The sequence below is a fragment of the Diadema setosum genome, chromosome 11 (genome assembly GCF_964275005.1).
Source record: "Diadema setosum chromosome 11, eeDiaSeto1, whole genome shotgun sequence".
Lineage (NCBI taxonomy): Eukaryota > Metazoa > Echinodermata > Echinoidea > Diadematoida > Diadematidae > Diadema > Diadema setosum.
In genome coordinates, this window is record NC_092695.1 from 26,204,315 (window position 1) to 26,219,756 (window position 15,442).

At 37.6% G+C, this 15,442-nt stretch overlaps 1 protein-coding gene across 1 annotated transcript; it reads left to right on the top strand.

Annotated features, from left to right (window-relative positions):
- The first annotated feature begins 5,338 nt into the window (after positions 1-5,338).
- Positions 5,339-14,957, top strand: LOC140235379 (transmembrane protein 272-like). The gene is made up of 6 exons (XM_072315406.1): positions 5,339-5,368; positions 8,418-8,508; positions 9,254-9,364; positions 13,250-13,309; positions 13,937-14,155; positions 14,666-14,957. Exons 1-6 carry the CDS (start codon positions 5,339-5,341, stop codon positions 14,845-14,847), a joined length of 693 nt encoding a protein of 230 aa, XP_072171507.1. The 3' UTR covers positions 14,848-14,957.
- The last annotated feature ends 485 nt before the right edge of the window (positions 14,958-15,442 follow it).

Sequence of the window (15,442 nt, forward strand, 5' to 3'; positions counted from 1 at the left end):
CTTCATATAAACTATATCATAAAGACCGTCAAACCCGACAGGGAGGCGGTGTCGCTTTGTACGTTCGCGATGATATCAATAGTGTTCAAGTTTATGATGACATTACACCTCGTCATCTTGAGGCGCTTTGGGTGCATCTCCGATCTTCTAGTACAGTGCGTCTATCCTCAGACATCTATGTTGGTGTGATATACTCGCCACCGCGATCACCTCACAAGGATGAAATGACAGACCATATCATCTCGATTGTGGACAATGCTCGTCTTCAATCTAGTAGTTCGTCCTTCCTCATTCTGGGTGATTTTAATGACTTGGCTACACGTGATCTTGAAATTCAAACCTCGCTTTCCCAAGTTGTTGCCACCCCCACGAGAGGTACAGCCATTCTTGACAAAATTCTAACGGATTTAAGTGATGAGTACAACGAACCTGCTATCTCGGCTCCATCTCTTCAAGTGATCACAATGTTGTCTCTGTTCACCCAAGGACAGCTCCACCTCCTAGAAAAACTACTAAGTTTTCTTTTCGGCCATTTAGGGAATCCTCTGTGCGAGCATTTGGACAGTGGATTACTCAGACGGATTGGTCTGCCCTCCCAGACTCTGCAGATGCCAACACCATAGCTAATGAATTCAATGATCTGCTGAACGTTAAATACAGATTTTATTTTGAACTCAAGACAGTCAAACAACGGCCAAATGATCAGCCCTGGATGTCTGATCTTATTCGAAGGGCAATCGTCAAACGCAACAACAGTTCTGCCAACGGTCTTCGTGATTTCAGGCAACTTAGGAACCTTGTGCAAAGACTCATCAAACGCGCGAAAAGCACCTATCTGCGTAAGGTTCAACACTTGAAGTCTTCAGAACCTGGTAAATGGCATCAGCAAGTGCGTCATCTTGCAGGGCTTCATAAGAAACAGCTTAATCTTTCTTTTGTTAACAAAACTGATGGAGAAGTAGCCGAGGATTTGAACTCACACTTCGTAGCCATCTGCTCGTCGCTTTCTCCTCTTGACCTATCGGCATTATCAACCTATCTTCCAGCAGCGTCCCCTCCGGCTATTGGACGCTTAGAAGTGTATAATAGACTTCGTCGCATCAACACTTCCAAAGCACGCCATCCAAATGAATGTCCGACCCGTTTGCTAAAGGAAGTTGCTCATGAGTTATCTGACCCTTTGACCCGAATTTGTAATTGTTGCCTTCAGGAAAGCTGTTTCCCCGACATCTGGAAAAATGCATCCGTGTGTGCCATTCCCAAAGTTAGTACTATCACTAGTTTTGACCAATTACGTCCCATATTCATTACTCCTACAATAGCACGCATATTTGAAGGTTTTCTTACCGAATGGATAATCGGAGACATCAGTGATAGAATTGATCCCAGACAGTTTGGCAATTTACGCGGTACTTCCATCATGCACTACCTTGTCAGTCTCCTGGACACCGTCCACAGCGGAATTGACAAGTCTGGAACATACGTCAACATGTGTGCAATTGATTTTTAGCAAGGTTTTCGACCACGTCAATCATACGATTGTGATCCAGAAATTGATTGACTTGGAGGTTGACCGTTCTATAATCCCAACGATTGGCAGCTTTCTCTTCAACAGATCACAAACTGTTCGTTACAAGGGCAAAACTTCACAGCAGAAGGCCATTACTTGTGGGGTCCCCCAAGGCACACGAATTGGTCCAATCCTCTTTTTGGCATTGGTTAATGATGCTGCTTCTAATGCACCAGAAAGATGGAAATATGTTGATGTTTTGACTCTGGTCGAAGTAGTAAAGAGGACACAGTCATCTGAAATGCAAGCTCATGTTAATTCACTGGTTACATGGTGTCATGACAATGATGTACTTCCCAATGCCTCCAAATGTAAATCAATGCAGATATCATTCCTGCGGACGGAGCCACAACCTCTTCATCTGGAAATCAACTCATCAAGGCTTGAAAGCGTTTCGTTGGTTAAGTTACTGGGGGTCCTTCTCCAAGATGATTTAAAGTGGGATCAACAAGTGGAGCGGATGATTTCAAATGCTTCCAGGAGACTGTTCATTCTCACCAAACTCAAAAGAAATGGCGTAAGTACTGATGATTTGGTTACCGTCTATCAGCTCTACATTCGGCCGACCCTTGAGTTTGCTGCCCCTGTTTGGACATCCGGCATCACCAATGCGCAGTCTATCAGCATTGAACGCGTGCAGAGGAGGGCTTTGAGAATTATTTCCTACCCAAATTTGAGACCATACAGTGAATTTCTACAGATTGTAGGCATCCCTTTGCTTGAGGAGAGACGGCTTGAGCTAGCTATAAACTTTGCAAGGTCATTGCTGAACTCCAAACATCGTCATTTTCTGCCTGAGAGAAGAGAATCCGCTGCCGGACGTCATCTTCGTAATGCCTCACAACTTGCCATTCCTCGGACGAGAACAGAACGATATAGACAATCTCCCATTCCATATTTCATTCGATTATTGAATAGTTGAATTTTTAGATATTGCCTGTTTTCATCTCACTTCGCTTTGCATTCTTGTACCTGCTACTGTGGTCTATATTTATATTGTCTGATGGGCGTTAATTTTTGTCATAAAGCTGTACATGTGACGTTCTATGGTTTGCAGGTACGGCCACCAGGTTCTTATAACAGGACCAGTGTATCAGTTAGAGATTCCGGTTAAATGTGATTTGTTAATCTTGGTGAATTTCGACTGTTGAAGGCCATACTGGTCAATGATCTTTATTTGTTGGGCAGTGTATACATGTTTTTGTTATTGTATTTGTAATTATCATCCACAGTTTTGGGATTCGAATTTTAATTTTACTCAGCAGGTATAAAACCCAAAGATGTAACTAAGAAATTTGGGGAATTTGGAGAATCTCGAAGGTATAATGTGAATGTGAATGATAATTTACATGTTATATTGTGTGTTTCCAATGTACATGTACTTCACAGCTTTGATTGATGATAATTTACTCACTTTAAATATATAGTGCTGGGTAGGTCTGAATATTGGTAAAGTTGTTGATTTTGATTTAATGTATAATGTGCTTTTTGTGTACTTATGTTTTTGAATGCAATGAGTATTTTTTTTTTCATTGCTCAATAGCTCAGGATGTGTAATTTGCAATGCGTGTGTGGCTATTTTGGAATGCTTGTTTTGATAATCTTAAGGTGTGTCTGTTTTAAGAGTGAGTGAGTGAATGTGTGTGTATGTGTGTGTGTATGTGTGTGTGTGTGTGTATATATGTGGTCTCAACGATCAGTAGGGTTATTGCCTTATTTTATTAAAATGTAAAGTATTTATTGATGAGTATAAGGGCCTGGTAACGTAATTTTTGTGTAAGCTGAAATATTTTTGATAGATACAAACCTGTGGATTAATCTGTGTTATTTGAAATTCGCTGAACATTATCCACTCCACTCCCCTTGGATGTGACTAAAAGGAGAGGCTGATTTTGATATGAAATATAAACTAAGGAAAAATAGATGGAGATACAACTGTATATGTGTACAAAGAGTATTATACAGTGCAATCTACAATGTATGAGGTTGTTGGGGTGCCTGTTTTATTTGTTCGTAGATTTTTGGTAACGATTGTTTCCCATTTTAATCTTTGTTTTGTGATAATAATATTCTTTGCATTCTATATTGTAAAAGGTATCTTCACGTATTTGTGTATAATTTGTTTTGTAAACGGGAATTATAAGTCTTCGGACTTTTCACCCGTCTGTGTGTTTGTTGGATGGCAATAAACCTGATCAATCAATCAATCAATCAATCAATCAATAGAATCTATTGTTGAGTTAACGTATGCTTTACTATATGCAATGCAAATCCGTACCTTGACTTATATTAATCCATAATACACTGGTCATCACTTATGCAGCCAAAATAATATCTACACGTTTATACGCCATAAGTTTCATAATAATTGTCACTATTTTTCGATGTTTTTTCTTCAGATCACTTGAATACGCCCACATAAAACCTTCGAAACCAAGATTGGAATGAGCCTTCCCTATGATGAATGTATACTGAGCATAATATTTAACGTGCATTTTCCCTGCAATGTCTTCTGTTAATCATTATTAGGACTTTAGCAATGATTGACAGAATCCTGGTTTGGAAAGTGTTGTTGTTGTTGTTGTTTTTTTTTTTTTTTGGTTATTGTTTTTGGTTGTTTTTTTGGGGGTATTCAAGTAATCTAAAAAATATTACAAACATATTCACGCGTATTCAGATATTCATTTTGCCACGTAGGTGATGTTCAGGGTATCACGAATCAACACAAGTCAATATGTATTTGCATTGAATAGTTCCTTCATTTTATTCACTTGATTATGCAATCCGTTGTCACTCATTGACGCTGGTTGCAACTGTTATATCTAAAAATGCCAATGAAACATAGCACGTAGAAATACAATCACATTGAATCATGGGGAAAAACTTAATGCTTCACACTTAATGATCAAATGATGATCGTACTATGTTCATTTATTTCATAAATCAGTCAAGATTTTCTTTCCGTCACAAGATTAGCAAGAATGCCAGATGTGCATTATGACCAAAGTTCTTTCATAAAGTATATATTCTGCTATCTTTTCCCTTTGTTATTAAATTTTGTAGAAGGACATCAGAATATCCTGGATAGATTTACCCCTTCGTAATTATACTTGATACTACATATAGCTACAAATCATTGTTGAAACTGTAAGACTGATTAACTAAAAATTGATTGCTTTGTGGTATCCCCTAAAAAACAAAAAAAAAAGTATTTCTCTTTTTCTTTTTTAAGAATGAATCTTAATTTTAATGAGTGTTTCCACAAACACGTGTGCGGACGCACACAGCCATCCACCCCCGCACACAAAAGAAACCAGCGATTTCTCAATGATGTATGACCAAACATTTCATTTGCCAGTTAATTTTATGACAAGTCGACTGATCCATGATTCTCACTGTGATGCCCTATTCTAGATTCATTTTCCACTGTGTTATATTGGCCTTGCATAGGGAAGTTTGTACGTTAAACGATGTGTACTTGCACAGTCGAGAGGACCACAAAGTCCAATGGACAAGAACATACTGTTTCCCTGTCTCGTAGGCACAGGATAAATATAGAGTGGATTTAATAATACGAAAACCAAACAAAAGAACAGGAGCTTGTATTGAACTGAAACCTGTGACGTCAAACTCTTCACCATGACATTGCTCACAATCATCCGTGAAATACAGTCGTCCAGGCACGTTCCTTCAGACTATACTCTGGAAACTTTCCCCCCTCTAATATTTGGAAAGCTGTTTATTGAATAGAGAGAGAACCATTGAACCATGTCAGTCAGCCCGATGCCAGCAGTGGAGGTCTGTACTGTGTATACTGGTACTGTAATAACTTGTTGAGTGTTAATACCATTCGTGTACAAACGCCATCCATCCACTGTTGTGCTGTTGTGCCTTCTCCCGTTGTACCAATAGTGTGGTAAGTCCCATGTTTCCATTTCATTGTGTTACGGTGTTGTGTGACTGATGTTTACATTGAGTCTTCTTGTGTATTTCTGGCATAAATTACAAGTATTGAGACATAGAACTCCGGCGAACTCCAGCTTTGACTGTGGAGGGAGTGCGAAACTACAAAAAATATATGAATTTAGGTACAAAATCGCAGTACATAAGAAAGCAGTGTACAAAAACCTAGAATGACATTTGCGGCTAATGATTAGATGATTCTAGATCTAGATTCTAAGAGAACACTTGACTTGCCTGTTTCGGAGGCAGGGGAAATAACTGGAAAACTATACCCTTTCAGATTTAATATCACTGAGGAGGTGCAAGAGATCAGAGTCGCAACTCTCTTATTCCCATGTTTGAAGCCGCCACAAAAAAAAAAAAAAAATATATATATATATATATATATATATATATATATATATACATATATATACAAATACAAATGAAAAATTATTTGAAGTATGTGCCGAACCAGGTCTGTCTCGCATATAGGAAATAAGAAGATCAGTGTCTCATTACGTAATGACAAGTCACTAAGGAATGTATGTCTTTATGATGGTAATTACTTTTCGCCATCCTTGCATTCGCTCTAGCGTGACGAGGCATTAATACAAGATGAGCGATACATTAAGGAATGGTACAGTTTGGGTTCAGATTCGGGATTCAGATTTTAGCATTTTGTAAGATAATTAGAAACACTTATGAAATATTAAAGGGGTGTACAGTTCTAAAAGGAATTCAATGTTATTTGTTTAAAGTTGGTTTTGAAAAGGCTGAAATATCCAAAAATAAAGTGACACAAAGCGGTCCTAATAAAAGTTGGGTCCCATCTATATTAGAATCTCTTTGTTTTTGGATATCTCGGCCGTTTTAAAATCAATTTTTATCAAATAAACTTTGATTTTCCTTTAGAATTGCATACACTTTGATATCGTATAAGAGGTTTCTCATTATCCTACAAAAATGTTGGAAACCTGAAGCCACACCTCGACCAAAACTAGACCATCTCTTTAATGGTAGACATTGTACACAGAGACAAGGGGACGCGCCCATTATAGCCAACAGAAGTATAAGACCATAGTGTGTGTTATATCAACGTTCATTGGAAGGACTTATGGTATGTCACCAACGGGTATGATTTTCTCTTTGATAACGTCATACATTCAATTCAGATAGATATCAACCAACTAGAGATTAGATTTCGCATTTTGCTTTTTTGCGTTTTTTAACTGGGTGAAATAACACTAATTGGTAAGTAGTTAAAATGTTTAAAGCGAAAGGAAGTTTAATGGAATTGAAAATGATGCACATGTGTTTTGGACGTCACCGGATCGGGTCAATGAAATAATTCCCGCTGAGATCATCTCTGCCTCATGTTGGACGACATGGAAGATTTGAAAAAAAAACAAACAAACAGCATTTTGATCTCTATTGTGTACTGAAGAGTGCATAGTTCCTCCGATTATGTCGCTAGCGCATGAATCAGGGAAGGGGGGGGGGGAGCATTTTGCTGCTATGCTTAATGATCGCTTGTCATATCTAAATTGGCACCAGTGAAGGTCACTGCACTTCCTACACTAGATATCATTATTTCCTTTTTCGATTAAATTCGTTTCCTTGATTAGATTAAAACCTACAAATTTAAGGGAGATATAATTACATCGTCTTTTTATGTGTTGCCAATTCCAATTAATAATGAGTTGTACATTAATAAGCTTTTGAAAATCGGCAACCGAAACAATATAATATATATATATATATACATATATATATATATATATATACACACACACACACACACATATATATATATATATATATAATTTATGAACCACAGAGAACTCCACCCAAAGCGTTATGTCTACTCTATCTTATGAAATATCAACCTTTAATAGTAAAGAAAAAATAATTGATACAGCACGAAACTACAAAATTATGGTTGTTTCAACATGATGGGATATAGACCAGGACCATGCGTTGAAATCTGTTGTGCGCCGAAACTACAAACACCACACAGGGAAGATCTTTCTACCATCAGAAGGGTATCTAATTAATGTTCAACTATGAATTCAGTTGTCATGGCAACATTTACTTGTTCAGGAAAGAACTGTCTGTGAAATGAGCGACATCAAACCCTTGAGGTTCAACAAAGCCACTTCTGTACACGTATAGTTCTACATGAAATGCCGCATATTTACAGCGATTGTAAAAGGTGCCTCATAATGTCAAAAAGGACTAAGGGCTCACGACCTATCCCTTTGTTTTCATAGGCTTTCAGAAAGGGAGCTTACAAAACTATTCCATGCATAATAGTGTTGGTACAGTGATATCGCTATAATATATTACTGTTAAGCACAATAAAGTGATCTTACACTAACAACAGATGTAAACAAAGGCTATACCATTTTCCACATTAACTTGTATAAATCGCTTGTATAATTAAGGAAGCACCACAATTCCGATCCTTATTGTAATCCTAAGGAAAGCAAGACAACGATCTCAAAGTTATTCCATCAAAACATTAGCATTTCTATTTTTTAATGTAATAAAAAGCGAGTTTATCTTGATACAAAATTATGTCATCCACATGTATAACATGTATAGTATGTACGTTTTAAGTGAGAACTGGTGAGAAAAGAGAAGGATACTAATGAGCCTTGAATACTGAACAATGCTCTCTTGTTTGCGCATTCATTTTAGGTCACCTCATTTTTCAAATTTAGATTAGTTACGGTATATTGCCAATGCACAAAGTGAGGCCTTGAAGTGAGGCCACACGAAGGTAAAGTGACTACGACTTGCAAGGTGACAGCAAAGAGTACACCCAGGCGAATAAAGCATAACACAGGAACCCGATTTAGCCCTTCTTTTGACAAATATATCCGATTATTCTGCATTTTAGAACGTAGAGCGTGCAGCGAAGGCCGAAGAAAAGATGGCGGAAGAAAAGATGACTGTTGAAGACCCACCGGCGTACAACGAAGCTAGTCAAGGTTGGTTGTCTACTGAAATAACGGGGACCTCCCTAGTCTCACTTAGTAAATTGTAGAACTACTTTATCGTGTTGATACACTTTATACGCAATTATTTTGAACAAGAAACCTGATTTTGCTTTGTGTGTGTATACAATAGGTTTTCATCTTAAGGTTTGTAAGACGCCATGATCAATGATTAAACGACGATCAATCATAAAGTTAAAATGTGATGTATTATAACAATGTATGTCTTTATTCATATGCGCCAATGTGTAAAACACATGCTCCTGTTTCAATTAATTAAGCACCTTAATTCTCTCTTCCGTTTCCCTTGTTCAGCGTGTAGGCATTCTCTTTCCTTCTTTCCCTTCTTTCCATTTATTCTGTTGTACCTCATTCTTTTCAATGGTATACCCTTCCGCCAAATCATGTCCTGTTGTGTTTCTCCTGTCTTAAATCATTTTTATGCTAAGTATTTGTAAACTAGTATTTTCATAAGAATTCTTTGAGTGGTTCAGAGTATACGAGCATGCTTTTTAGTGGACTTCTCAATTCTTTTTTTTTTTCCTCTAAGCATTACTTTGTATTTTACCGGTATATGCATGTAACTATATCTTTATTTGTCAACAATCATTAAATTACAGTTGAATGTATGCCTACGATACAATTCCTGATTTATTCTGTGTAATATTTTGTTGGGGAAAAAAAAGAATGAAAATAAATGAATTGAATTGAATTGATTTCTATTCCTTCCTCTTTTCAGAGACGCCACCTTCATACCAGTCTCTCTTCGGTCAGATAAAGGATGTGCGCCAGAGCTCGAGTGGTCCTATCGACTTTTGTCGAAAAGTCGGAAGTTTGCTGCTCAACACACGTTAGTCGTTGCCATAAAATGCTCTAATTAATTGAAGATGATATTGCACGTAGAATCCCCCTCTCTCTCCTTCCTGCCTACATGTATCTATATATTACGCAAAATATGCCTTCATGAATTAAATTCATTCAGTTTTAATTAATTTTTTTATTCATTAGCAGTCCCCTCCATTTCTAAACAGCCTATACATAATTACCAAATTTTTGGTACATGCACGTTGATTAATTCCATATGATTTGGTCTAAATTTTGCTACGTTTGGAACAATATTGCACGTACAGATATAAATATTCATTATGTTTATGATTGTATACAACGTTTGTTGGAAGTGGAAAAAGAAAAATGAATGAAATGAAGTGAAGTTGACTATCAACCGGAAACACGTTCTGTCGTTACTGTGTGGCTCATGGCATAAAGCCTTTAACACCTGAACACTGACGCATATTATAATACGCTATACAGTATGTCCCCCCCCCCAAAAAAAAAAAAAAAAAATTACAACGGGGCCCTCTGCAATGATATCTTTATAAATAGTGAATCAATCTAAATACAAATTCAGGGTATGAAACTATAACTCATTGCCCACATCTTACAGAAAACCCCATTCAATTTGCTTCAGTGGTCAAAGATGTCGGGAATCTCTTCTGTCCAGATTCTGTCTATTATTCACACACAAGAGCATTGAATTGCTAAAATTGGAAGAATCAGACTTATGACATGCTTTACAACAATCCGCATTTCTCTGTGACCGCTTAGCCAAATTGAATGGGGTTTTCTGCAAAATAGAGCTAAGATGTTATATTTTAAGACACTGAAGTACCACTTAGACAGGTAGATCATATTGGGTGTTATCAACTCGAAAATCTGATCGTAATTTTTGGGGCGACTTATTGCAGTATGTCCCCCAAAAAATTACAATCAGATTTTCGCGTTGATAACGCCCAATATGATTACATTTTTTAAATGCTACTTCAGGGTCTTAATATATAACATCTTAGCTCTATTTTGCTGAAATCCCCATTCGATTTGGTTAAGCGGTCACAGAGAAATGCGGATTGTTGCAAAGCATGTCATGAATCGGATTCTTCCGAGTTTAGCATTTCGATGATTTTGTGTGTGAATACATAGATAGAACTTGGACAGAAGAGATTCCTGACAACCTCTACAAAATTCCGTATTTCTCTTTGACCACTGAAACAAATCGAGTGGGGTTTTCTGTAAGATGTGGGGAATGAATTATAGTTTCATACCCTGAATTTGTATTTAGATTGATTCACTATCTTTAAAGATATCATTGCGGAGGGCCCCGTTGTAATTTTTTTTGGGGACATACTGTACAATACTCGCAGTCCATAATTCATAATCACTAGACCATCGCTAAATACCCGTTCTGAACCAACAGAAACTTGTCTACAGCCACCACTGGGCCCAGCATGTTCCCACTTGTTAGACTGACGAGTCAAGCTGAAGTTTACATCATTATAGTCGTAAATCGACAATGCTCGACGGAAAGATTAATCGTTGCTCACGAACCAAAATACACGATTAAAAGTTTGCCGGTGGCATGGATCATCCATGCTGAACAACAACAGCAGCAACAACAAAAATCCCTAATACTAAATATTTCTGTGATTTTTTATATGAGAACAACATAGGCGAACAATGAAGAAAACACCTTCTCTTATCTCTAGTTTGCTTTCAAACATTAACGTTTCATTATCTTGCGTCATTGATAGGGGAATTTCCCGCAAGCCGAAAGAAAAAAAAAATCCTCGCCAGAATCGCTTTTGCTTGAAGCCGTGTAAAATCCCGACATAAGTCACGTTAAGGTTCCCTCACGTGGCATGCCGTTTAGAACCGTGTGTGACATTATATACTTGGATTTTGAGAAATTTTAACAGAAAAAAATAAAATCTTAATGAAGTGGGAGAGATAGATACTGAGGAAAGGAAAGAGAAAAAAAAAACCCAAAGGCATGAAACGGTACGACACGAGATGAACTTCATGAAAATAATGACAGTTTGACTATTCGTTAGTAATATACACAATGGCAGATTCTGTAGTATACGCCAGCGCGATCAAGAAAGATGCTCAAGGCACAGTATAGTTAAAGTGTACATTGAGCTCAATGAAAAAAAAAATGAAAAGAGACAGAGAAATAGTCTAAAAAAAAAACAAGATTGATCATGTATGCCATCAGGCAGATCTTGAAAGATTCAACAGATGATTTTTTTTTTTCCTTTAACTGTTGCTATATATAGTTTATCCCAAAGCAACGACCCTACCTCCGCAATGACGACACTCTGAAAACCATGTATGGTTATCATCAATACATTCATCTACTGGCTTTTGGCTGACTGCAAAATTATGAAGCTGCGACATTTTTACCATACGCCTCGCTTACTTCTTTTTTTTTTACACTTTGTGTTTTGAGTTGAAGTGCATGACCACAAACTTTACAAGGTCATATCTAATGCACTTCAGGAGAAATATAGGTGAGAGAAGCCCCATGGAAAACCTACGCACAGATGGTTGCATATTATCATCAGAATGTATGATTATGGTTCGAGGTTGTTACCAACCGTGACCACCAAAAGTTAGGGGATGAAAAGACAGCGGAAATCCATCAAAAAACAAAGAGCCAAACAAGAGCCATAAAGTGTGTATGTGTGTGTGCGTGTGTGTCTGTGTGTGTGTGTGTGTGTGTGTGTGTTTTGTTGTTTGATTTCATTCCATTCCTCCAATTGACGGTAGACACATTAAGGGACTAGACTTACATAGATGAATTTCTAGCGAAATCCGGAAGGTACACAGGTTTATCAGGAAAAAAAAAAACAACAAAACAAACAAGAAAACCTAGAATTATAAAACATTACAGAGGGCTTATGCTTATGTGAAATGAAAATTATGTCCATTATCAAACTTTTTTTTTCAGATGATCCCCATTATCGCAAAAGAAAATATAAAACTGTAAAAAGCTCGGTAGTGACCATTTCCTTAAAAGCATTTCTCGATTCCAAAAGAGAAGATGCATCTAATGTGTGCCAGAGAAAGACTGTTGATGTATAACTCGTTTGATCTAAGTGGAGTTCGTTATCTTGAGAATAAAAATAAAACCATTTCCCCTTTATACTATCCAATGATTGCACTTCTTTATAGTGACGTAAATTACAAAGCAGCCTTATTGCCTTTAACTTACGGCAATAAGAACAGCTTTTGATCGCATTTGCTCTAAACGTTACCCCACAATTTGGCAATTAGCACACTTTTGTATAATAACATTTTTCACGAGCAAGACACTCAACGGGTACTTGATATTTCAAGAGAAATATATTTCTCTCTTGATAAAGCAGTAATATCCTGTCATCATCATCACCATAGAATAATGTATTATTGTGAAGTGTTGTGTGGCGCTCTTGGTTGTAATTACTCCTGTTTAAGAATTACATTTTTTCTACAACCATGATGTCGTTTGCTTAGAAAAGTTGGCTTTTTTTTCTGTTCTACAGAAAATTTTGTAAAGGTCTGTTTATGTAGCTTTTGACACTCTACAAAAGCAATAATGCTAGGACATCATGTTTTGTAATGCATCCAGATAAATCATGCAGGGAAAAAAATATGATCACAACACCAGAGTGACGTCAGCAACATTTTTAAACAAGACAGCGATTCTTGACAGATAGTTTCAAGAGACTTCAAATTCTATACCAGTTGTTGCCTTTACTTCCACGTCGCAAGGAACAACAATTTTTCCTTAAGTACAACAATTTTAATCAGTCTGCCTTTTTGATATGAGTATGATGTTAATGTGTTGTGGTTGAAAGGTATTCTAGTGTCTTTCTTTTATAGAATGATGCATGTTGTCTTGTCTGTTCCGTGCTTACAGTTTTGGTGACAATTCTACTGGCATTGGCGCTGGCAATACCCATCAGTATGATTGTTATCGGTGAGAGCAATCGATAGTATCGCATGCTTACAATAGAAAGGAAAAACTCAACTTCATTTATTACGCACATCAAACTTGGATTTCTTTGAAACGTTATCTTCAGAAATATCTTTTAATTTTAAGTGGAATGATGACCTAACATAACAGTTTTATGCTTTCATGATTTTGTGAAATGTGCCTTTTCTCCTTGGTAAACTATGCTATCTGGAACACATTTGAATAAGTAATGAATTAATTTCAATTTTACTTCTCGCAACTAAAACTCTTAGCAATAATGCTCCGCTCAAGGATGCCTCAACAGAACATGTTGAGAACCGTTGACGTCATGTTAGGTAAAGATAAATGTATCATGAAATTTTACTATGATACAAATCAGCGTGCATTTATTGCACTGTTTGTAAAATGTCGAATCCATAACGGTTCACTTTACTGTATTCCTAATCACCACATGTCGCATCCGAAAATCAAGTAAACTGTTATTGTAAACTTCTAATTTTCCTTCTAATTATTGTTATTGTTATAAGTATTATTATTATTATCATCATCATCATCATTATTATTATCATTGTTATTATCATTATTGTTGTTGTTGTTGATCAAATTGTATTTCCCTTCTGAATATTAAAGGGGCGATCTACAAGGATGACTGCCCAGTGGAGAGGTTCATTCCAATTTTCCTGATCGTAGAGGGCGCCTTTCAGATCGTCAAGATCGTCCTCGACATGAAGGTGCGGATCCAACGCCAGAGGCTGCCCGAGGGAGATCGGAAATCCTTCCAGCCAAGTAAACCGGAGTTAGCCATCGGCCAACTTCTCAACTGCTTCCTCTTTGCCTTTTTCATCGCAGGTACTGTACACCTACGTCGAGGGGTGTCGCTTTTGTTGTTGTTGTTGTTGTTGTTGTTGTTTATGGGGGTTCAAATTTTTCTTACACGCTCCACAGCCTTTGACCAAAATCCAGAGTTTTCTACATTTTAGTTGGTATTAGAAAGTAATGACATGTCATCTGGTAAATGAACCATTTGGGGCCACGTGTTTGTTAGAATTATGCGAAAACAAGTGCAAAATAGGCAAAAGTAGGGTCAAATGGATATCATGCTTAATGACCACAAAAAAACATGCCGCCTCCGTTTGATTTTACAACGTTATGGCGGTATCATAACGCATTCAGAAGCAGTAAATAGTGCAGTTGGAATTCCTTTATTGAATTTTTTACAAGGCCGATTGTGCCCCGTCTATTTTGCGTGTTTTTATTATGTATGGTGTGTAGGGGATGCGTGTGGGTGTGTCTTTGTGGGTATGGTGTTCAAGATGATATCTTAATTGCAATTCCTATCAATCAAACCAACCTCTGCAGGCAATGTGTGGGTATATCAAATCTACTCGCCCAACCTGAGCGACCCAACCTTGCCGGACTACTGCCAGCGCACGTTGTACCTTTACTCCTTCTGGCTCATCACGTCGACGTACATTATTCTGGGCGCCTCCTGCTGTTGCGGCTGCCTTACGGTTGCCTTCGCCTCCTGCGCGTCGGGTTAACTCCTTCGATCCCATCGGAAGCTTCAACGCGTGTGACGTCAATGGTTTTTCTCAGTGATTATGTCGGGAAGGCCATAAAGCAGCATATTAAGAAGTGACACGAATTCGAATGCCCAGGTTATATATAGAGGATATGTATGGGCGTAGACAGATAGAGGATAAAGAATTGAGAAACGCACACATCTACAATATTATAGATCACACGCTCTGGGCATGGTATTTTATGTATGATTATAGATTGTAGAGATAAACATACGCACATAATAGCACGTATATCCATAAATATGCATAATTATAATCATATTGTATTCAAAGAAGGGAAATTGAGAGAGGGGGGGGGATGTGTTATCAAGTAGAAATGACAAAGCTGTCGAGTTTGAAGTCGCAGCTTCTTATTCATCATCATCATTTCAGTTGGCACAAAATTGATAAATACGCACTGCCATCAGTGCCATGTGTGGCATTGATGAGTTCATGCCAACCTTTTGCCCGAAGAGACGCAGCCGAGCAACTCGCAGCCCTGTGATTTTCTTCATGTTTTCTGTCCAAGTTGTCGGTGGTTTCCCTCGCATCTCTTTGCCCTTCACTTTACCTT

Excerpts from the sequence above, each read along its gene's own strand:
- LOC140235379 (XM_072315406.1), top strand. The coding sequence starts at position 5,339 with ATGTCAGTCAGCCCGATGCCAGCAGTGGAG. Across the intron at positions 9,365-13,249 it reads AAGTTTGCTGCTCAACACAC|TTTTGGTGACAATTCTACTG; the intron begins GTTAGTCGTTGC and ends CCGTGCTTACAG. Across the intron at positions 14,156-14,665 it reads CTTTGCCTTTTTCATCGCAG|GCAATGTGTGGGTATATCAA; the intron begins GTACTGTACACC and ends CAACCTCTGCAG.